At 34.7% G+C, this 25,487-nt stretch overlaps 1 protein-coding gene across 1 annotated transcript in view; it reads left to right on the plus strand.

The window, feature by feature from the left end:
* DNAH14 (dynein axonemal heavy chain 14) overlaps positions 1 to 25,487 on the plus strand; it is a 279,895-nt gene that overhangs the window by 209,468 nt on the left and 44,940 nt on the right. Inside the window, exons 64-72 of the mRNA XM_058169855.1 lie at positions 9,535 to 9,750; positions 10,006 to 10,236; positions 13,410 to 13,531; positions 16,470 to 16,714; positions 18,454 to 18,872; positions 18,971 to 19,166; positions 22,141 to 22,350; positions 23,991 to 24,091; positions 24,466 to 24,622. Of these exons, the coding sequence (XP_058025838.1) occupies positions 9,535 to 9,750; positions 10,006 to 10,236; positions 13,410 to 13,531; positions 16,470 to 16,714; positions 18,454 to 18,872; positions 18,971 to 19,166; positions 22,141 to 22,350; positions 23,991 to 24,091; positions 24,466 to 24,622 (1,897 nt within the window). The remainder of the gene's footprint in view (positions 1 to 9,534; positions 9,751 to 10,005; positions 10,237 to 13,409; positions 13,532 to 16,469; positions 16,715 to 18,453; positions 18,873 to 18,970; positions 19,167 to 22,140; positions 22,351 to 23,990; positions 24,092 to 24,465; positions 24,623 to 25,487) is intronic.

Here is a 25,487-nt window from a genome sequence, read left to right on the forward strand (position 1 = left end):
TGCATATTGTAACTACTTGTTATGATGGCTACTTACTATTTCTAAGATAAAGGAATACCAATGATCAGCAAATAATTGGTGTACTGCGTCTGAGCTCCTATTCACATTTAGTTGGAAGCCTTATAATCTTCTAATTAATATTTAGTTTGTATGGTGGATGAGATTAGGTTATCAGATATCTGAACAGGCAAAGGAGGACATGGAATATTGGTAGTGATGACAATGAGGGAAAAAGAAGACACACTTGCACTTTCATTTTTACACTTGCACTTTTCAATTTTTACCACAATAATATATGAAGAGTCATGTGATCTACAGACTACAGTGATTATAGATTTGAAGGAGGTGGATTGAAGCCAATTGCTGGAATCAGGAAATAAATTTAATCTGTTGAGCCTGTTGACAGTTGAGGAAAATAAAAAAGCAATTTGCAAGATCACAGTACACAAAAGTTTGAATGACTACTGTTGTGGGAAAAAAAAGATACTCAAAGAGCTGGAAAAGGAGGATATGAAAACAACAAGGAAGATATGTCCTCTATTTGCCCAGTGTCTGGTAACACTAGATGAGGTGGGCCTTTGATCTAACCAATATAACAATTATTTTGTTCCTAATATATCTGGGACAATAAAAAGTGTTCCTGTTAGCCTCAGATACTAGGATTTAGTTCATATTTCAGTGGTTGTCAAGCTTTATTTTTTGTTAAATAAATGATTCTTATCCATTTGTGTGGAGACATATGAAGTTTTCAATCATTTGGGTGAATGAAGTAAAACAAGCCAATGTTATAAATAATAGAATGGAATTCCTTTAGGATGATTGGATGACCTTTAGAAGTTAATAGCCTGGCTTTCTTTATTTCTGCTTTCCATTAATGTTTTCTTGATTAGATAGGGTAAGAATGGACTGTCTCAGAACATTTCTGAACTTACTTATGGCACTTCCAGGAGTGGGCAACAGGGGGTAGAGCTAACAGACATTGAATTTCTGCTTCCTCTGGGCCATCGCAGAGAATGGATTTAAAAAATATAACACCCATTTAAAGATTATGAAATTTAAGAGATTATGAAACGTGAGTTATTTCCCTTGCTTTTCTCCTGAAGATTGGACTGTGTTTGACTTGGAATTGGACACTTTTCAGAGGAGCTTTGACCTTGGATTTTTGGTTAAGAGACTTAAGAGGCCTTTGAAGGTAGACAGGAGAGGAAGGGTCCTATGATGGAAGACTGAGAAAGAATTTGGAAAGAGTTTAAAGAAATACAGCTGAGAAGATAATAGTTGATTTATGAGTGTATAGTGTGAAGGCCCGTTACTCCCTTCTTTCAGTCGAAGTGTCGAGGTCTGGAGAAAGTGGAAGAACTAAATATTTTTAAGACAGAGCCTTGATAAGGTGTGTGTTATAAAGTTAATTGTTGCCATTGATAAGGACAAGACAAAGGAGGATGTGACATTTATGGATTATAGACTGTAAAATTTTTAAAAGGTCAAGAGATCGTTTTGGATGGTAGGATGTCAAAACACAGCAAAAGTATGGAAAGTGTTTGACAAAGACCCAAAGTAGATCTTAGACCTTCAGAGTTATGCCTGATTTGAGTGGAAAAAGCCTTAGAAATGGAAGCAAGGAAAAAATCTTCTGAGTAATCACTGACTCAATCAGATAAATTTGATGTTCTCTTACAAGAGTTAAGACAAATGAAGATAAATATAAAAGAGGATTTGAAGCAAATAACTTATAAAATGGATAGTATGGATGTTAAGAATAACAGATTTGGTGAAACAAAGTCAGGATATGACACGAAATATTACAGAAGTGAGGACTCAGATGGAAGAACATGATAGGGTGTTAAAAAGCCAGATAACTATGATGCATCAGGTGAAAAAGGATTTGATTGAGATATGGACTGTCAGCACCACCCAAATTTACAGATCTGGAGAAAAATGAATAAAATGAAGCAGTGTTGATCCAAAAAGTATTGGACTGGGCTACCTCGATCCACCCAGATGTCCCCTTTACAAGATATGATATTGATGTAATACAGAGAGTTGGCCCCAAAAGGTTGGAAAGAAAATTGCTGAGAGACAATGTGATTCAATTCTCGTCTTACACAAAAAATTGATACATAAATTGCAAAATATGGCATTGATAGTGTTTGGGGGTCATAGTGAGTAGTGAGACTACAATGGAGGAGAGAGATGCATCAAGTTTGTTAATTATTGAAGAAAAATAATATTAATTATAGCTTGGGTTATCGAGCTTTTTTGAGATTTCCATATAGTGGAAGATCTTATAGAGTTGAAACAAAGGAGAAGGCAGTGGAGAAATTAAGGGAGCTCGGAATCATCAATAAAGAAGAGTTCATGGAGCAAATCCAGAAAGTGAATGAGAGGTTGACATTTTTAGGAAGGGAGATGGAGAAGAAGAAAGAAGATGTACAAGAGAAAAGGGAGGCTGGATGAAGCAACAGGAGTTACAAGTTTGCTGTAGAGACAATATATAAATATTTGTAATAGTTATATTAAGGGATATGTGTTATAACATATGTTTGGTTGTTGAAATAGGGTAAAAATGGTTAAGGGAGGTGGAGTGGGCGACCAAAGTCTGTGTATGAATGGCTCCTCTTCTCTCCCCCTTATGCGGCGGTGAGGAGGAAGATCTGAAGAAAGGAAGGGGGACATTATATATGTTTATGGGTGGGTAAGAAGTTATTTCCCCTTCATGGATTACTGCCTTGTCGTGGTGAAGGGGCTTACATAACTTAATGAAGCTATGAGCTATGTCGTGCAGGAACACCCAAGATGGACAGGTCATAATCTGTGCATCTATTCATTCGAGCAGGACTGGCTTAAATTTTAAACTTTTAAATTTTTAAATTTTTAATCTTTAAATATTAATTTTAATTGGGGTTGAAATTTTATGAATTTTTAGGGTTGTTAAGTTTAAACATTTTAAATTTTTTGGCCAATTATTGAATAAGTTTTTTAATTCTCTGTTTTAATTGTACATTGTTATTGTTTTATTGGCTATACACCACCCTGAGTCCTTCGGGAGAAGGGCGGTATAAAAATCGAATAAATAATAATAATAGTAATAATAATGTGATCCACTGGAGAAGGAAATGGCAACCCACTCCAGTATCTTTGCTATGAAAACCCCATGGACAGTACAAAAGGAAAAAAACATATGACACCGGAAGATGAGCCTCTCAGGTCGGAAGGTGTCCAATATGCTACTGGGGAAGAGCGGAGGGCTAGTACTAGTAGCACCAGAAAGAATGAAGTGACTGGGCCAAAGCCGAAAGGATGCTCAGCTGTGGACTCCAGAGGATGGTAGAGGATAGGAAGGCCTGGAGGAACGTTGTCCATGGGGTTGCGATGGGTCGGACACGACTTCGCAACTAACAACTACAACAAGAGGTTATTTACGTTTTGGGATAATATGTATACTTTGTAGTTTTAATTTTGTAAGATTTATGTTAGAGCATATATGGAGACCAAAGGGAATATGTAATATGTGGAATAGATGGTGAAATTGTTGAAAATAGCTACATGGAATGTACATAGCTTGTGGGGGGGGGATAAACAAGGAAGAATTGAAAAATCAATTAACAAAGAGAAAATAGATATTGTATTTTACAAGAACACATCAAAAAGAAAGGGGTGAATAAACTTAAGTTATACTGGGCTGATTTATACAAAAAGGCATTTGATACATCAAAAGCAAGACGGATAGCAATCATTGTAGCTAAAAGATGTGAATTTATGATAAAAGCCATAAAAAGGGATGATATGGGAAGATTTCTTATGGCTTGATTTATGGACAAGAAGTTACCTTAGAAAACTTGTATGCACCTAGTATAAATCAAAGAGAGTTTTATAATAGGGTATATAAAGAAATAGAAGAAGTCAAAAAAGCTTATGTGATAATAGTAGGTGATTATAATATGGTTATGGATAGCGGAATTGACAAATCCAATCCATCAAAAGCAAAAATACAGTATAATAATACAGATTTAAGAAAATTAATTAATAGGAATAGATTGAAAGATGTTTGGAGAGAATTACATGGTAATCAAAAGAGTTATACATATTTTTCTGGTAGACATAAAAATTTTACAAGAATAGATTATATATTTGTAACACCAGAAATATTATCTAAAATAACAAAAGCAGAGATAAAAATAATTAAAATATCTGATCTCGCAATGGTAACTGAATATGGAAATAGATTGTGATTATAAACAGGCAAGTAGATGGAGAATGGATTTGAGGATTTTTTTAAAATAAAGAGATTTTAGAATAAATGGAAAGGGAATTAAAAGAAATATGAACTATAAATGAAGAGGGAGGTAGTAATATAGGTGTAATATGGGATGCAATGAAAGCAGTAGTGAGAGTTGAGGAATAAAATACTCATAATATAAAAAACAAAAAGAGAAATATATAAAATGATTGGAGGAGGAAATTAGGAAACTAGAGAGTAAATATATAGAAAGTAGAGAGAATAGGATTATGTTAGAACTATTGGCTAAATATTGAGATAAAGCAGGTTCAAAGAAATCTAATATATTTAAACGGGGAATTTTATGAAAATAGTAATAAAAATCCTAAAATGCTAGCTAGAGCCACACAAGTTAAAAAGGCAAAAAGCCTGATTGGAATAATAAAGATGTAACATGATGAGAGAAAAATTCTTGATATTTCAGAAGTTCTTTGAAAAGCTATATAAGGAAACTGACATAAATGTGAATGAAAGTCAGGCATATATATATAAAAGAATTTAAATTGTAAAATTCAAGAATATGATAAAAAAATAATGGAATCACAAATAGAAGAAAAGGAGATAGTGGAAGTTATTAATAAATTGAAAATACGTAAGGCATCAGAGTTAGATGGATTAGGCGTAGAATATTATAAAAATTTTAAAGGACTATTGGTGCCAAAGATGAAGATAAAGTTTAATACAATAATAGAAGGGGAAAATATTCCAAGTTCCTGGAAGCAATCTTTGATAATACTGATAGTGAAACCAGATAAAGATCATAGAAACACAGGATCATATAGACCAATATCCTTTATTAATCAGGACGGTAAGATTTTTACAGCAATCTTGGCAAATAGATTGAATATATTTATAGAGAATTATATTAAAAATGACCAGTGTAGATTTATAAGAGGCTATCAAATGTCAGACAAAGTAAGAAGGGTATTAAACATAGGTTATTATATAAAGAATCAAAAATTTAAAAGCAGCTATATTAGCATTAGATGTACTTAAGGCCTTTAATTGTGTGGAATGGCCTACATTGAAGATAGTAGTAGAGAAGTTAGGTTTTGGGGGGAAAAATGGACAAGTGATAAATCAACTATATTCAGAGAATAAAGCGAGAATAGTTATAAATGATGGTGTTACAGAGACAATAACCTTAAGCCAGGGAACGAGACAGGGATGCCCTTTATCCCCAGTTTTATCTGCATTATTGATGGAGGTTTTGGCAAATGCAATTAGGGAAGATTCATTGATTGAAGGAATTGGTGTACAGAAGAAAACTAAAATAAATTTATTTGCAGATGATACATTAGTAACGTTTCAAAATCTCTTAGTTATTATAGAGAGGATATATTTATATCTGAATGAATTTGGGAAATATAGTGGATTACAAATAAACTGGGAAAAATCAGAAATTATGTTATATAACCATACTAAAGAAGAAGTGGATGTATTAAAAGGAAAATATAAATTAAAAATAGTAGATAGTATTAAATATTTAGGCATTGACATCCCAAAAAATATTCAAAGTTAAAGAAAATAAATTATGAAAAGTTAAAGAAAGCTATAAAAGATAAAATAGATAAATATGAGAAAGTAAAATTATCACAGTTTGGAAGAATTGCAATGATAAAAATGAAAGTTTTACAAAAAATTAATTTTTTGTTTTGGATGATCCCAATTAAATTTTCGAATCAAGAATTAAAGCAAATACGGAGGTTGCTGGAGGTGTATTGTAATAGAGGTAAGAGAGCAAGAATAAGTAAAGCATTATAGTATGAACCATTAAAAAAGGGTGGACTGGGTCTTCCAAATGTTAAAAATTATTGGGTAGCTAATCAGTTAAAGGTGGTCCCAGATATTGTAGCAGTAACTAGAGATTTAATATGGAGGGATATAGAGTTGAAAGAATTAACGGAAATAGATGATCCTATAGAAACATACTGGTTTAAAAAGGATATTAAAAAATTGCTAGGAGGATTCAAAATACCTTTTTAAAAAATTTGATAGAATTATGGAATAAATGGAGATACCAGGTAATGCCAGGAATTTCTCCTTTAACACCTATGGTGGAAATGGAGAAATTCCCTAAGATTGAACTGAAACTAAACTAAAAGAAAATCAGATATATAAATGGGAAAACTGGAAGAACAAGATAAAGAATATAACTTTATATTCTAAAGAACATTTCATCAGATATTAAATTAAATTAAATTGGTTGAATTTAATACAATTAGAGAAATGGATAAAAGTGGAAGAAAGATTTGAGGAGAAAGATAATTAAGAAAATTTGAAATAATTATAAAAGAATGTGAGGTGAATGAAGAATATATAGGTAAAGAAAGAATTGGGAAAATATATTTACCAATGAAGAAGAAAAATAATAGATCTGAAAAGAAACCAGCATGGATGCATAAAGAACTATCTGACAAATTGAAAGACAAAAAGGACAAATATAAAAAGTGGAAAGAGGGGCAAATAACTAAGGCAGAATATCAGCAAATAGCCCGAGCCTGTAAAGATGAAGTGAGGAAAGCTAAGGCTCACAATGAACAAAGGCTAGCGACAAAAGTAAAAAATAACAAAAAAAGCTTCTTCCAACATGTTAAAAACAAGAAAAAAGTCAAGGAAACAATTGGCCCATTGCTGGGAGAAAGTGGCAAGAAGATGACAAGCAACAGGGGGAAAGCAGATCTACTTAACTCATATTTTGCATCTGTCTTTACACAAAAGGAAAAAACAATCCAACCTATCAAAAACAGCACTACAAAAAACAGATTAGAAACACAAGTTAAAATAGGGAAGAAAATGGTAAGTGAACACCTGTCTACCCTAGACGAGTTCAAATCACCAGGACCGGATGGATTACACCCCAAGGTTCTGAAGGAACTGGCAGACGTGATTTCAGAACCACTGAACTATATCTTTCAAAGATCCTGGAGCACAGGGGAGCTGCCAGAGGACTGGAAAAGAGCTGATGTAGTTCCCATCTTCAAAAAAGGAAAAAAAACAGATCCAGGAAACTACAGACCTATCAGCCTGACCTCAATACCGGGGAAGATTCTGGAAAAGATAATCAAGCAACGAATCAGTGAACACCTAGAAGCAAACAAAGTAATAACCAAAAGCCAACATGGGTTTGTCAAAAACAGATCATGCCAGACTAATCTTATCGCATTCTTTGACAAAATGACAAAATTAGTAGACCAGAGGAATGCTGTCGATATAATTTACTTGGACTTCAGTAAAGCATTTGATAAAGTAGACCATAACCTACTACTAGATAAAGTAGAAAAATGTGGGTTAGACCACCAGATGGATTTGTAATTGGCTGACCAACCGCACTCAACGTGTAGTCCTCAATGGAACTACATTCACATGGAGGGAAGTATGCAGTGGAGTACCCCAAGGTTTTAGGTCCAGTACTCTTCAACATCTTCATCAATGACTTGGACCAGGGGATAGATGGGGAGCTCATCAAATTTGCAGATGACACCAAGCTGGCAGGAATAGCCAACACTCCAAAAGATAGGCTCAAGATACAGAAGAATCTTGACAGACTTGAACATTGGGTGCTATCTAACAAAATGAAATTCAACAGTGAAAAAAGTAAGGTTCTACATTTAGGCAAAAAAACCAAAATGCACAGGTACTGTATATGTGGTACCTTGCTCAATAGTAGTACCTGTGAGAGGGATCTTGGAGTCCTAGTGGATAACCATTTAGATATGAGCCAGCAGTGTGCAGCAGCTGCTAAAAAAGCCAACACAGTTCTGGGCTGCATAAACAGAGGGATAGAATCAAGATCACGTGAAGTGTTAGTGCCACTTTATAATGCCTTGGTAAGGCCACACTTGGAATATTGCATCCAGTTTTGGTCGCCACGATGTAAAAAAGATGTTGAGACTCTATAAAGAGTGCAGAGAAGAGCAACAAAGATGATTAGGGGACTGGAGGCTAAAACATATGAAGAACGGTTGCAGGAACTGGGTATGTCTAGTTTAATAAAAAGAAGGACTAGGGGAGACATGATAGCTGTGTTCCAATATCTCAGGGGTTGCCACAAAGAAGAGGGAGTCGGGCTGTTCTCCAAAGCACCTGAGGGTAGAACAAGAAGCAATGGGTGGAAACTGATCAAAGAAAGAAGCAACTTAGAACTAAGGAGAAATTTCCTGACAGTTAAAACAATTAATAAGTGGAACAACTTGCCTGCAGAAGTTGTGAATGCTCCAACACTGGAAATTTTTAAGAAAATGTTGGATAACCATCTGACTGAGATGGTGTAGGGTTTCCTGCCTGGGCAGGGGGTTGGACTAGAAGGCCTCCAAGGTCCCTTCCAACTCTGTTGTTATTTTATGTTATGTTATGTTATATATAGAATATTAACTGAATTAGAGCAGGCAAAAGGTTTAAAATTAATTTGGGAATCAAATTTAGGAGAAATAAATGATAATGATTGGAAAAATATTTAGAATAGAAGATTATATAAGAATATGTCAGAGTTAAGGAAAATGGATATAAAGTGATATGGAGGTGGTACCTAACACCACACAAATTAAATCAAATAAATATACAAATATTTGTTGGAGGTGCAAGAAAGAGGTTGGAACATATAAACATATGTGGTGGGCATAGTGGATTTCAATTTAGTTTGCTATCAGTTCGATCATGTGCATATGCGCTTGCGCTTGGATGCAACACGTGCATGCGCAGAACTCTGGGTGGGTGGGCAGAGCCTCCTGCCACCACTGCTACCAGTTGTTATGGAAGAAGAAATATAAGGAAAAAAATTGTCTGCAGCGGAGGAGTGCACTGTAATATTTGTATTTTTCCCTTTTTTGTGTTTAGATATATATGTACTATGTTTGTATTATTTGTATTTAAAATAAAAAAAAATATTTTTTAAAAAAAGGAGTGGGCAACACAGAACTCCTGACTTGACTTCTCATTTAATTATGAGTTCTATACCATATAAGTCAGTGGTGAAATTCAATTTTTTTACTACCGGTTCTTTGGGCATGGCTTGGTAGGCGTGGTGTGGTGTGGTGTGGCTTGGTGGGTGTGGCAGGGGAATGATACTGCAAAATCCCCATTTCTTCCCCACTCTGGGGCCAGCCAGAGGTGGTATTTGCTGATTCTCCAAGCCAAAAAATTTCCACTACTGGTTTTCCAGAGCCTGCTGAATTTCATCCCTGATATAAGTTAAGCGAACTAGCAAGATTAATATTCAAATTTATGATACATAACTATGTATTTTTCTTCCTTAGGAACGCTGGAATGAATCTGTTAATAATCTCGATCAAAGATTGCAAGGAATTGTAGGTGATGTCCTTATATCAGCAGCTTGTATTGTCTACAGTGGAATGTTATCAGCGGAGTATCGTCAACAGCTAGTCAATGACAGTTTGAAACTCTGCAGTGATAACAATATTTTGATCTCTCCAAATTACTCATTGGTTAACTGCATGACAGAAAAGAATGAGGTAGCAAACAGAGAAAAAATAAGAATAAAATTGTTTTATTTATAACTTTATCTAAAAACTATTCTCAAATTTAACATTTCTTTCTCAGATTACACTTTTTATCAGTTAAAATAATTAATAAATAGTTGTATTATTTATTAGAATTTTTTTGAGAAAATATACCATGATTTACAGGATTGTTCATTATTACCATAATTAGTGCATGGGGGGGGAATATTATAGGCAAGATTATAAATCTATAAAATCATTTTATAGGTCCGCAGATGGCAAAATGCAGGTTTGCCACATGATCAATACTCTACAGAAAATGCAATATTTGTAAAACATGGACAACGGTGGCCTTTACTAATTGATCCAGAAAGGCAAGCTTACAAATGGATATGTCAAATGGAAGGCAGCAAATTGCGACAAATCTGTGCTACAGATGTCAATTACTTAAGAACAATTGAATACGCTTTGCAGTTTGGTGACTCAGTCCTTTTGCAGGTAATTCGACTTCAAACACAGACAGCACATCCAACATACAGATGAAGAAAAATATAATGCAATCAGTGCAAAGGATGAGCATCTACACTATAACATAAGAGATTTTGAAGAACTGTAATTCCCTACTTACTATTAAAAGACTTTTTTAAAAAATAGGGCTGATTTTATTAATTATTATTGGATATAAATTAAAAGTTAGAATTCTGAAAACTATTAAACTCCAGGTTTCAAAATGGTATAGGCAGGATCCTTCTTTCCAGGGTTCCAGGAAAGAATGCATATTTGTTTAACAAATGTATAAGGCTGCCCATTTATCAAAAGGAATTGTGGATAGCAACAAAAATAAAAACATAATACAATTATTTTTAAAAAAGCAAAAATGGACAGAAATGGCAAAGACGATTAGGTTCTGGTAAAATTCATAACCATAAATCAAACACTATGCCAGCTCCATTAATATCTTGGCCTCAGTCAACAGGTTGAAAGCCAGGTCTTCACTGGTTTCCTGAAAGCGAATAGAGTAGAATAGAATAGAATTAGAATTGAACAGAACAGAACAGAATAGAATTCTTTATTGGCCCCACAAGAAATTAGTCTTCAGTGCATAAGCTCTCGGTGTACATAAAAGCTATAAGTAATAAATCATGATCATAGTCATCATAAACATACATTCATCATAAATAATAAGATACAACACTTAGTGATAGTCATAGGATACTAAATAAACAACATACATCATACTGGGAAACTAAACAATATAAATCATAAAGATACAAGCAACAAAGTTATAGTCATAAGTAGAAAAGAACATAGAATAACAGAGTTGGAAGGGACCTTGGAGGTCTTCTAGTCCAACCCCCTGCCTAGGCAGGAAACCCTACATCACTTCAGACAAATGGTTATCCAGCATCTTAAAAAACTCCCAGAGTTAGAGCATTTGCAACTTCTGGAGGCAAGTTGTTTCCACAAAAGGAAATAGGTAATAGGAAAGATGATAAGAAGAATACTAATACAGCCTTACTAAATAGTTTGATGTGGGAATTAGTTATTTAGCAGAGTTATGGAATGTGGGGGGGAACTGTCCTTATGTCTAGTTGTTCTGGTATGCAGTGCCCTATCGTGTCGTTGTGAGGGTAGAAGTTGAATTTATGTCCAGGATGTGAGGGGTCTGTAGATACTTTCACAGCCATCTTTTTGATTTGTTCAGGTCCTCAATGGAAGGCAGCAATAGTTTTTTTCTGCAATTCTAATTATTCATTGAAGTCTATGTCTGTCTTGTTTGGTTGCAAAGCCAAACCAGACATTTATAGATGACAGACTCAATAATTCCTCTGTAGAACTGTTGTCAGCAATTCCTTGGGCAGTCTAAGCTTTTTGAAATGGCGCAGAAAGAACATTCTTTGTTGTGCTTTTTTGATGACGTTTTTGATGTTAGGTGTCCATTTTAAATCTTGAGATATTATAGAACCTAGAAACATGAAGGTCTCTGCTCTTGATACTATATTGTCTAGTATTGTAAGAGATGGTGGTATAGGAGGGTTTCTCCTAAAGTCTACCATCATTTCTACGGTTTTGAGTGTGTTTAGTTCAAGATTGTTCTAGTCATAGCACAAGGCTAGTTATTCAATCTCCCATCTGTATGCAGATTCATCGTTGTCTTGAATGAGTCCAATCATTGTTGTCTCATCAATAGTTTAACAGAGGGATCTTTTGAGCAGTTAGCCTGAATTTCCTGACATATCCTAGACCTAGTCTATTCAGCTGGGGACTTCTCCAAGAACCTTTTCCTTCAGTCCAGCACCAGGAAAAATAGAAAGGAGTGAAATACATACCTTGTACCAATCCTAAAATACAAGGGATAGTTGCGCAACAAAGCAATTTCACACTTAATATTTCAGTGAAAAATTAAGTTTTTTAATGATATAACCAAATCTCTACATCAAAGTGCTATATTAGGAAAAGGAGAAGCAAGAAAATTGAATCACAGAATTAAAAATAAAAATTTAAATGTTGATCTCACTAAACTGTTTTTATATTAGCTGCTTGAATAATGTTAGAACACTCATACCAAACAGGATGGTTAGGAAAGACTGCATCTAGCTTTTTGCTATGATGTGGTATGGACAGTCTTTTTCCTGCTTCTTCTTCTCATGGTATTGGACATTAATTTCATGGTTCTATATAATGTAGCTTTAAGTGAAAGCCAGCCAACCGATATCTTTTAGATATTATTTGGACAATCAAATAAAACACGCCAACTCTAATAAAGCAAGATAAGTTATCAAATCAGAAAATTAATTTATCATTGACATCACTTCTCTATCAATGCAATAAAAACATTTCTAGTTTTCAGCTAAAGGCATTGAGAACCAATCTGGCTAATGGTTAAGAGGTTAGAATGGAAATGGGGAAATGGATTTTAGTTCTGGTCCTGTTTTCAACTTTTATTTTCAAGTTCTAGTCCTCCTTAGGTACAAAAACCCAGCAGGGTGATTTTAGGCAAGTTATTCTCGTCATGTTTGAAAATGTTGCCAAAAAATCCACATGTTGTATGTACCTGGCAAAAGCTAAGGAGGCTGATTTGAAGATATACCGACATGCATATAGACATCATTGAAGAATTGCATGAGAAAGACAAAGTGAGAAATAAAATATAAATTATTGTTCATTCATGCCTCTTATAGTGTGATCAATTTATGATGTTTTGTGTATTGTTAAGCCATAACAATACATTAAACAACACATTAATGTTCCTCGCTGGAAGCAATTCCTCATCAAAAAAGAACGAAGTATAGAGCCGTGATGGCGAACCTTTGGCACGCGTGCCACAGGTGGCACACAGTGACCTCTCTGATGGCACGTGAGCCGTCACCCCAGTTCAGCTCCGCTGCACATATGCTCATGCCTCCCGCCAGCCAGCTGGTCTTTGGGTCTCTGCCATGCATGTGTGGGGGCATGGGGGGCGAGTGCACAGACGTGGGGCACATATGGGGGGGCGCAATAACATTGCATTTTTGGGATTTGGGCGCATGTGTGTGCTTTGGGCACTTGGCCCGGAAAAGGTAGCCATCACTGGTATAGAGTATCATAATTACTGTAGGAAGTGCCTTTTTCAAAGAACAGGAAAGTTACTTACTGTATGTAATATTGACTACAATCTTTTTTTTTTTTAGGATTTTCCTGAAACATTGGATTCAAATATAAAATCAATCTTAAGCAAAGAGATCTACAAAAAAGGAGGACAAGAATTCATTAGAATAGCAGATTCTGAAATTCAGTACAATTCAGACTTTCGGTAATTGTTTGTATAAATTGAATAACTTTAAGCCTGCACTTTATGTTTTACTACTGTATTGCTGAACATTGTTATTTGGAAATTGTCTACTGCTAGATTAAAATTATTTTAAAAATAAATACCATGTGTATTTATTTTAAATTTAAATTTTTTATTTTATTTTAAAACCATGTGTTTTAAAACCATGTGTACCAGGGGTGAAATCTAAAAATTTTCCCTAATGGTTCTGTGGGCGTGGCTTAATTGGTGGGTGTGGCTTGGTGGTCAGGTGACTGAATGGGCATGGTCAATAATAATAAATAATAAAAATAATAAAGTATACAAAACTTGGGAGGCACCGGTCTACTTTCTTTAAAAATAGAGGCCCCGGTTTACCAATTGCCTTTTACTGAGAGGCCCCGATCTACCTTCTTTAAAAACAGACCCCAGTCTACCAATTGCCTTTTACTGACAGGCCCCGGTCTGCCTTCTTTAAAAATACTACAGCGCTGATCAGCTGTAGTGTGGCCCTTTGAAGTGCCGCGGCAGTCATTTAAGGCCGTTTGCAGCTATATCACCACTGAGCGCTTCAGGGACAGAGAAGAAGAACAGCGAGGCGTGGGCAGTAGGGGGGGCAGGGATTTTTGCTACCGGTTCTCCGAACTACCTGCCCCCATCGCTTCCGGATCGCGCGATCCGGTCCGAACAGGGAGCATTTCACCCCTGATGTGTACCACAGAAAGCCACAATGAGTTATGCACTATTAAATCTAGTGCAGTTCACGAGCAACAGAGCTACCAAAACTATCTAGCACCTTGGATTCTAGCAGAAAGGGTGCTTCAGAGCACATGTGTATGCATGCATAGCATCAATCAGTAATTGTTTATACCTAATGCATATTTTCCCATGATTATGCATTTTATTATCATTTATGTGATTATATTACAGAAGAAAATGAATCTGGGGAAAAATGCAGCTATTTTAAGGGGTTAACAATAGATACTGTGTGAGCACTCCTGTATATTCCAAAGCACTTTTCTCTTCATGTATCCTAATAGTTACCTCAGTGGTCACTCATAGATTAGTTCTCGAATGAGATTCATACAACTGTGTTAGAACTAAGTATCAGTTGATAAAGATCATTAAATCATCTGGGCATACTTACCTGGAATATTTGGCCCTAGTGCTTGCCTATATTTTGAATATATTGAATAATATAAAATAATATAAAATAATATAAAAATACAAAAAGGGTATTTTTCTTTACAATTAAATTTAAGGCAAGACATATGTTTATCATATGTGTGTGTTCTTTTTGTCCTATAAAATTGAAAGCTTAGAGGATTTTTAGACTGTCAAAAAATAGCAGGGTGGAAAAGAAACCTGCCCTTTCTTTGCACCCCACAATTCATGTGTTAACTCTATTCTTCCAGACAATAGAAAAGAAGTTAGAGAAAGAGTGGAAAGTACTTCCACATGCCATATTCTCAAAATATATGCTTTAATCCTGTGTTGTTTTATAACAGGGCATATGAATATCTAATTAGTCAATAATTAATCAGTGAGGGAGAATGATCATGGGACTAGAAACTAAACATGAGGAGATTGAGACACACAATATGTACAGAATAAAAAGAAGAAACCAAGTAGGAAAGTGCCTGAAAATGTATTATTCACAACACAGCCTAATTATTCTACCCAAGAATGTGCAAAATAATTACTATGACTTAGAAAAAAGCAGATTGCAGAAGGAATGTGAAAAAAATATTGTTAGATCATTCTTTTTACCTTGTTAGAAGTTCTAAATAATAATAATTATTATTATTATTATAATTATTATTAATATAAAATTAATAATATAAAATTAATAATTATAATATTATTTTATTATAATTTTATTATAATTATAATATAATATTATAATAATATAATATTATTAATATAAAATTATTATTATTATTATTATTATTATTATTATTATTATTATTATTAGAGATACTTTAATTTAGACTTCTGTAGACTTAGTTACAGTCTTTCCATTCTATACATTCAAACCACTCCATTCATGAACATTTCTTATATTTCTTAGTGATTCCTTACTGAGTCAGTCCAATGCAATAACGAGCATTGGCAAGTTGAAATATCCTGTTGTTCTACTCAAAATTTAAAAAGGAAAAAGAAAAATTACAAATTAAAATTAATTTCCAACGGAAGGCCCTGAAAACATAATTACAGATTTTTAAAATGCAGGTCAAGCAAGAGCCAAACAGATCTCTTCCATATGCTGGAAAAGCTCCCTTGAAAGTGGGGGGTGGAGCAAGCTTCCAAAGATGCAAATCTTAACAACCAGACAGTGTTATACGGGTATTCCCTTGTATTAGATAGCCATGTTTTATGTCATTGAGGTCTTAATAGACTAGTATTTTAGATTAAATGCAAGTAAGAAAATAAATAAAAATTTGGCTCTAGAAAAAATATTCAGGATGTTAGCAATAACAATAGCACTTAGACTTATATACTACTTCATAGTGCTTTTACAGCCCTCTCTAAGTGGTTTACAGTATCAGTATATTGCCCCCAACAATCTGGGTCCTAATTTACCCACCTCGGAAGGATGGAAGGCTGAGTCAATCTTGAGCGAGTGAGATTTGAACTGCCGAACTGCAACTAGCAGTCAGCTGAAGTAGCCTGCAGTGCTGAACTCTAACCACTGCACCACCTGAACTCCATCATCATGTTGGATGATACTAGATGTTCTTTTTAATATAAAAAAATATAATATTGTAATATTTTGTGATATTACAAAATCTGAAATCATGTAACATATAAAAAAGTAATATTTACTTATTAGATCTGTACAGAGGATGTTTTCCTAATGGATATGAGTTATAATTAAAGATTATGACATAGATTGGTATTCTGTATGAAAAAGCTTTATAAATATTTGTGATTATTTCAGATTATACCTGACAACGCAGAAGCCCAATCCTCATTTTTTGCCAGCAACATGCAATATTGTTACAATGATAAACTTCACTTTAACATTCCATGGTTTGCAAAATCAGCTGTTATCTGCGGTTGTAAATAAAGAAAAACCTGAGCTTGAAGAACAGTACTGCAAGTTGATGGAAAGCATATCAATTGATCTGGTAGCACTACATGAATATGAACAAAGATCACTTCAACTTTTGCAACGAACAAGTGGTAAATAAGACTTTGAAAAACTTCATATATTTTATATCATTTTGCAGAAAGTATAAAATCTTATTAAATAGAATTCAAAGGCCAAAAACTTCATTTTTTTGAAAATAATGTTTCATTATCTGTGTACAAAAGCTTATAATCTTCATTTGGATAGTAGTAGCATAAAAGCTAATACTTCCCAACTCACATGTTCTTCAACTAATATTAACATAACTCTGCATCATACTAATTGAAGGACACCGTCATACAGTAATTTTCATTGCAATATTATGATTATCTCCAAATGCCTTCCTATAACTATGCTTTCTGCTGTATAAATAATAATCAGTTAACATTGGTAAGTGGGACTGGAATTTCCATGGCTAAGCAATGCAGTTGTAAAGCATGATGTCATGTAACTACATCATTTAGGGATGGCAATCCTGAACTCTTGATTGCCATCATTAAGCGAGGGTCACTGTAGTTGCTGTATCAATGATATGAGCGGCATAGAAATTGAATAAATAAATAAATAGATAAATAACCACAGGTCAGAAGGGTGCACAAGGGGCTGGCATTGCATGAGCATGGCATGTCTTAGGATAACTGCTGCAGGATGTGGGAGAATGCAAGAGGGCACATGAAGAGCTGGTATGGCATGACCACATGTAATGGTATGTGGGAAAGACCTTGAGAGACAGGGCAGAGTTGCTGCTTAGAGTATAGTCAGATAAGGAACGACATAGCCCACAGCAGGGATGTGGGTAAAGCAATAGGTTCAGAAGAGATCCTCTCTAACTGTAAAGGAGATGACAAGGGATCTGTACTTTTGGACTGATGTCAATCTTCCCAGGTAGGCAGGAAAGAAAACATCACCAAGAGAACTAATTCTACTTTATTATATGGCTATATTAACACACAATTATGGAAATCTGAAAATATGGTCCAGGAAGATGGTTTGAATTTATTATATACTTTGATCCAGTATAACCAGTATACTTAGAGAAAAACAAACACACAGAATGAACTGGAATCTTGTATTTAAAAATATGCAGTTCACAGGGATAGTTCTCATTATCTTACACTTGAGGCTGTCCCTTTATATATCACTTATATTATATCCCTCTTCCAAACATGAAATGAAACATGCAGTTCTGACACTGTTCATATTTTCCTTGGAACTCCAAATAATACTTGTTTGTCATAGTCCAGTGGTGGGTTTTGCCCTGGTTTGGGTGAATCGGTAGTGGTAGTGGCTCTGCCCACCCACCCAGATGTCATCAAAGATGCTCTGCACATGCAGAGAAGTGCTGTGAGCGAAGCGAGCGTGTGCACGCACACACTCATAGTTCCGAACCGGTAGCAAAGGTAAGTGACGTACCTTACACTGTCGTAGTCCCAGTGTATTCCCTGGCAATTTTTATTTACAAGAACCCCAACAACAGACCTCTCCATAAGTAAAAGTATGTGTTTCTCTGGGACCAGGCAGCTACAATGTGAGCCCAGGAAAAGATGCAGCATTTTAAAAATGATTCCAACAACTGCAGCAAGGTTTCCTTTTTTCCTTAGAAGCTTTTCAGATCCAAATAGCTACATAGTTCTAATAATGTCACATAAAAACTATCTTTTATTGGTTTCATAACTTTGCTAACAAGGCCCTCTTGTTATACTGCTTTCTGATTTGTAAAGTGAATATTTAATTTAGAAAATATAATTATTTAATTTATTCTATTCTACAATTCAATTACACTTTTTTACAGGGCACCTTTTAGATGATCAAGATCTCATTGAAAATTTGCAGCGAACAAAAATTACCTCATCAGAGATTTTTCAGCGTGTAGCAGATTCAGCAGCAACAGAAGTCACCATAGAAGGATTGCGTAAAGCGTATATTCCTATAGCAACTCGTGGTGCTGTGCTCTACTTCGTAATATCAGATCTTATACACATCAACCATGTCTATCAGTTTTCACTGAACTGGTTTCATAAGATCTTTGTAGACTCTATAGATATTGTGAAGAAAAATGACATTTCTCTCAGTGATGCTCTTTCAAGTACAAAAATAAGTGAATATAAGGTGCAAAGTGAAGAAACATTAACAGAAAGTGAAACTGAGATAGATCATTTCAAAATACATATTAATGATATAATTGAGACACTAACATATCATGTCTATGAGGTACTTAAATATAATACATAAATTATTTTTGGTTAATAGGACTTGCATATGTATTTGGCAAATGTGGCAATATTAATGTGTTTTTTTTTATTTTGCAGACAGTTTCTTCAGCTTTGTTCAATAAAAATAAGCTATGCTTTGCTTTCCTACTGTGCACAGCAATCATGAAAAATAATTGTGGTGAAAATGTATTCACAAATAAACTTGGATTTATATCAGACAATGAGTGGAATTTTTTCCTGTACTCTAGCATGATAGCAAATATTAAGCAACCATCGATCTCTGATTTTACTGGTAAACAAAAAATATTCATATTTTCAGTAAATAAATGTGTAAAGATAATAATGTGCTCTCAGGAATGGATTCCATCATCCTTGAGTAAATATGTAACATACATGTAAAATTATAGTAAGAATTGGCCATAGAAAACTATAAGTAATCAACATACCATATTTCATTTGAGCTAAGCAATTACTTTTAGATTTTATAAGGCTCCTCCCTGAAATTTTTGTGAACTATTATAAACTGGGTTGAAAATTGTCAAAATAAGAAATGTGAATACTGGGAAAATTTAATCAAAAAATTCTCAAAGCTTTATAGATATATTCTAACGTACTGGGCATTGATTAATAGTATAATTTTCTAAGTGTAAGGCTTTTTGTATCTATGTATGTATGTGTGTGTTTTATAAGTCTGAAAAATGGTCATAAGTCACTTTTTTCAGTGCTGTTATAACTTCGAACAGTCACTAAATGAAAATTGTAAGTTGAGAACTACCTGTACCTCACATGACTTAAGATAAGAGAAAATGGAACAATTAAATGAATAACAAACTTTCATTTCTTTTCTCTCCTTTCCTGACATTTCTCAGATCAGATATCTATTCCTACAGATGTTTCTTCCAAAGCATAAGCAGATATATGCTTATTTAGCTTTTCTGGCCAAACCTGTGCCACCAGACAACAGGGACTTGTATAAATTCCTTTTCTTTTGGCTCTTAATTATGTTGTTTTCCTTCAGTTGATTTATTATTTTCTTATCTATTTTAATTGTGGAGACAGCAGAGGTACCTGCTATCTATTCCCAAGTAGATATTTGATTTCTTCTGTATTAGAATCATAGAATTGTAGCTTTAGAAAGTCACACAAGCTTTCAAGATTCACCAAGCACCTATTGGGTGCTAGAATCCAAATTATTTTTTCCTATTTGACAATTCTGGGCACTTACTGTATTTTTCGGAGTATAAGATGCACCTTTCCCCCCCCCCGAAAAGGGGGTGAAAATTTGGGTGTGTCTTATACACTGAATGTAGCCCCGCCCACCCACTGGCCCCCACCCCATGGCCTCTGCCTCCCAGCAATTTACCTCCTTGCAGCAAGCAGCAAGAAGAAACAGCCCATTTCAACTTTAGCGCAGTCTAATTAGCACAAGTTGATTGTCTGTTGGATCAGCCTCCTGACTTTCAGTTGTTTCAGGCTGTAGGCATTGCACTTGCCTATTGCTGCACAGGCTTCTGCTGCTTGCTGCAAAGAGGTAAATTGCTGGGAGCAGATTTTTTTTCTTGTGCTAATCAAGCTATGCTGAAAACGAAAATGAAAGTAAAGCAAGCTGTTTGCTGTTTGCTGCAATCAGGCAAAATTGCTGGGAAGCAGAGACAGATTTCTTTTTCTTGTTTTCCTCACCAAAAAAGATAGGTGCGTCTTATAGTCCGGAACATCTTACACTCCGAAAAATACAGTAACTGAAGCATATCAGACAGGTGAGTTTCTAATCTTTGCTTGAACACGTTGATGAAGGGTAGAGGGAAAATGACTCCCTTGGTAAATTGTTCTGATGTAGGATTGTTTTTATTTTTAGGAAGTTTTTTCTAATATTTTTTCTAATATTCAACTGGAATCTGTCTTCCAGTAACTTAAATCCATTATTCCTAGTTCTTTCTTTTGGAATCAGAGAAAAGCGATCTTGATCTTTTTCCATGTGACATCCTTTCTGATATTTGAGGAGTGCTATCATATCCTATCTCAATAATCTCTTCTAAAACTAAAGAATGCAACTCTTAGAGTCATTCTTCATAGGACTTAGTTTCTAATCCCCTTGTCCACTTTGTTGCCTTTTGCTGAACAATTCCAGTTTCTTTGACTCCTTAAATTATAGTGCCAAAACCATCTACAGTTCTGAAGTTCTTTTGATCCAACAGAATAGACTAGAATAATTTAGCCTTGTAATGAGACTATTGCCTTATACACTGTAAGCCGTCCTGAGTCTTCGGAGAAGGGCGGGATATAAATGTAAATTTAAAAAAAAATGTTCATCCTTTGTAGGATTTTATAGAGATTGGTATCTTGAATTCATGAGCAAAATATCAGTTAAAATGTGAAAGAAATATTCACTCACAGCAAACTGATTGTGTCCTGCTGGTGATTAAACCAAGTTTTGGTGCTACCACAGAATACAGCTTTATTCCATAGGATTTCTGAGAAGAGGAAAGAAAAGGAAAAATTGGGCATCTTGAATACGTTATGTCTAAAGATAAATTCTCTTCTAAATATCTTCTGTGTAAAGTCCCCTTTAAGGCGGTTTTGAAATTGATGGCAGTTTCTGCACATACTATATGTTATTTTTAGTCACAACATCTAGGATCGTGATTGGTCAATTGACTGCCTCTCAGATTGGCTTTTCAATCCACTAGTCAGGACGATCATGACAACATGGACATATTGCAGCCAGAATTAATAATTTGGTTATAATTTATGTTTTGAATGAAAATCAGAATACTTATTTACGGGACCGGGTTATTTACGGGACCGCCTACTGCTACCAAATACCTCTCACCGACCCGTGCGCTCTCACAGAGAGGGACTCCTCAGGGTGCCGTCAGCTAGGCAGTGCCGTCTGGCGACACCCAGGGGAAGGGCCTTCTCTGTGGGGGCTCCCACCCTCTGGAACGAACTCCCTCCAGGACTACGTCAACTTCCGGATCTCCGAACCTTTCGTCGCGAGCTTAAAACATACTTATTCATCTGCGCGGGACTGGATTAGGTTCTTAAAGTAATTGGTTTTAAGGGGTTTTTTTATTATTTATACTGTTTTAATGATTTGGGCTTTAGAATAAGTTTTTTAATTGTCGTTTTAATCTGTATTTATATGTGTTTTAACTGCCTGTAAACCGCCCTGAGTCCGTAGGGAGATAGGGCGGTATATAAATATGATAAATAAATAAATAAAATAAATATTTGTCCTAATTAAATGTTTCATATTATTTTATTAGGTTCATGTATATTTAACAAAACTGCTCCATTCCACTGGATAAGTGAAATGATGTGGAAAGAATGTCAGTATATGAGTACTCAAATAACAGCGTTCAGCCTATTGTGCAGTTCTCTGTCAACATATCCTCAACAGTGGAAAGATTTTCTAGATAGTGAGAATGTGTATGATTTGATTAGTACATGTTATAGATCATTATCACCAAAGCAAGGTAACTGCTAAAATGTAATGATTTTCCTGGGCTTATACAAATGCAATTTTGAAGTCCCTATGCATCCCTTACCTCTACCTCTTCCAAAACCAGTTAGAAGAGGATTTGTGCTGATTGTTTTTTTCTAATTAGGTGCTAGAAATAAATTAATTAAATCACATATCTAAATGTAGATGGGAAATGTATAGCTGTGTACTTTATGTAACTGTAATATACATACATACTAACATGCCTTCCATATGGCACTAACCAAGTCTAGATTGTTGATGTTCTAAGAGTAAACTAATAACTTGTTCTATATGCAGCCCATAGTAATTCCATACAAATGAAACTCAATATTTTATAGTGTTTTTTTTCAAGATTTATTCAAATACTTCTGCAAATAATCTTTATTAGCAATCTACCATCCTTTCCTCTAACTCTTATATTCAAATTAGCATTTCAACTCCCTTGTTAATGAACCCTGGACATCATGCATATTTTAAATAAAAAATTACATTTAAATTATGTTTTTGTTTTTTTGTAAAATAGCATGTCCCTAAATACAATGGTATAAAAAAAATTCACAATAAAATAATTCAAAAAGTTAAAATATTTAGATTACTAAAATCAAGGAGGCTGAAAAACTTAAAGTCATTTTAAAACACTAGTCAATGTTAGTCATATTGTCTGATCCTTTGAAGGCAAGAGATCAGTTGAATTGCTACAGGGCAGTATACTTTCCCGCATAAAATAAATCACATTCTCCATAGAATTTGCCTATTAATGTGAAACAATGATTTGCTGACCAATGAGTAGGATGATAATGGTTAAATGTAAAAGTTTATTCAACAATTGTTTGGCTTGTGTTGCAGGAACTCATAGTAAAATGAGATAATTACAGAACTTACAAACATATATAATAAATATTCCACATTATATGCTTTTTTCTTATATATTTTTGCACATATTGTGGCCTTTTTGTTCCTTATATGGCCTTTTAAAATACTGATTGCTTATTTCTATATCCTAGAATTTCCTGGCTTGCATAGTGATTGCATGACGTTTAGAAATAACTAGACAACCCATGCCTCATTGGGCCATCATTTCAGAGATATTTCCTTACCTAAATAAAAAAATAGAATGATCAAGATGGGCAAATAAGCAGTGGGAGCAAATGACTTCCTTCCTTCCTTCCTTCCTTCCTTTCACATTTCCTCCTCCCCTCTCTCTTCCCAGCAGGCAGGTAAATGGCTAGTTCTAGGTGGGTGAGCAAGGGATTATGACACTGGCTGGGAAACTGTCAGAACATAGAAAACAAAGATCATGTACAGCAGTCCAGTAGTGCAACAACAGTCACTAGTAATAAAGTAACCATAACTTCCCCAAATTTAATTCCCTCAGGAATCATGGGCTCCATATTTTTGATACATTCTATAAGTTAGCCCATTTGAGGTACATTGATCAAAAATTATTTTCTATAAAGTATGATTTCGCCCATTTAAAAGTCATGACAAGAATTTTAGTAAAGGACATCTTGTTTGATCAAGACAATACGCAATACAAAAAAGTACCAATTTGTAACAATGTTTATACAGTATAATTGTTAAACATTTCAACATTTCAGTAATTATTTAATAATTTCTTTAATCTGTTAGCAGATGCAGAATCACAGCTACCAAGAGAAAGTGAGGAGGATGAGGAGAGTATACCTGTAATTTTTCCTTGGGAGAAGCTTTCTCCATTTGAAAGACTTATATTGGCAAGTAATGAAAATATTACTGGTTTAAACTATTTTTTGGCATCTAGCAGAAGCTGATGTGAAAGATATCTGACGTTGATGATATCGGCATACAAAATTCAAAAACTATTGTATTGGGAGGGCCAAATCTTTTTGCTTGAGATTAGATCTCCTGCTATTTCTGAGGACTGTGAGGGCATGATTTTGACATCTCAAGTGTGGGAAAGAATGAACTTTTCTGATTTTTTGCTAGTTGTTTTCATGATTGGAAAGAGGGCTAAGGGAGGGGCAAAAATTAGGTATTTGTGTTCCTCTGCTAAGCAAGACCCAGAACTAAACATCACAACACTTTTTGTAAAACAAGATGTTATCATTGTCACTTTTATTTTTTCTAGATAAAAGTTCTCCGTTCAGAAATGTTAAACCGTGCAGTACAAATATTTGTAACTGAGAAATTAGGAACTAGGTATTTTCAGACTGGAGGAATTAATTTAAAAGGAGTGTATGAAGAATCTGATTCTACAACTCCACTAATTCTCATCCATACTCATGGTGAGCATTTTATGGGGTGTATGTGTTCCTCTGTGTATAGCACATGTGAATATATGTGTTAGTTTGTAAATTATTCTTTATTTACTGTATATAAGTGCAAATAATACATTTATCATCTAACTAAGACTACTTATTACTAACAAGATCAGCACATTCTGATTGCTTCCACCCATCTTATCCAATCCAACAGGAGAGGAATACTGTGGGTACCATTGGCTAATGAATATCTGCCAGTGAGACCCTATAGAAGAGGCATCCCTCCATAGTGCCTACCTTTGTATAACGTCATCCCTCCAGAGATTAGGTTAGGTCTCAATTGTATATTAAACTTTTACTTTCTCCAAATCAATATGTTTGTTTGAATCCAGAATTTTCCACAAAATCCACTAAACATCAAATATCCCTTCATTTTTTTTCATATTTCCAACATAAATTTAAAGTGCCTTTATAATTTCTAGACTATTTCTCCAGTCTTCATTGTTTCATCTGTATATTATAACCATTATTTTAGCCCACTTCATCATATGTACTTTCACTTGTTCTTTTGTTGTTATTGTTGTTGCTTTATGATGTTTTATATGTGTAAGTTGCACAGAGTTTTATGACTGGGCCAGCATAGAAAATGTGCTAAATAATTAAATAGATAAAAACAAGTATAGTCAATCTGTTCTGAGTACATTGCAAAGAAGTTATGCAAGTAGTTCACAAATAGCCTAGATCCGTAATGGTGAACCTATGGCACACGTGCCCGAAGTGGCACAGGGAGCCATGTCGCCTAGCACACATGGCATCGCCCTTTCCACTTCTGGGTTTCTGGCACGCATGTGCATACGATGATCAGCTGGCCTTCATGCATGTGGCAGTG

This window comes from Ahaetulla prasina, chromosome 1 (assembly GCF_028640845.1).
Source record: "Ahaetulla prasina isolate Xishuangbanna chromosome 1, ASM2864084v1, whole genome shotgun sequence".
NCBI lineage: Eukaryota > Metazoa > Chordata > Lepidosauria > Squamata > Colubridae > Ahaetulla > Ahaetulla prasina.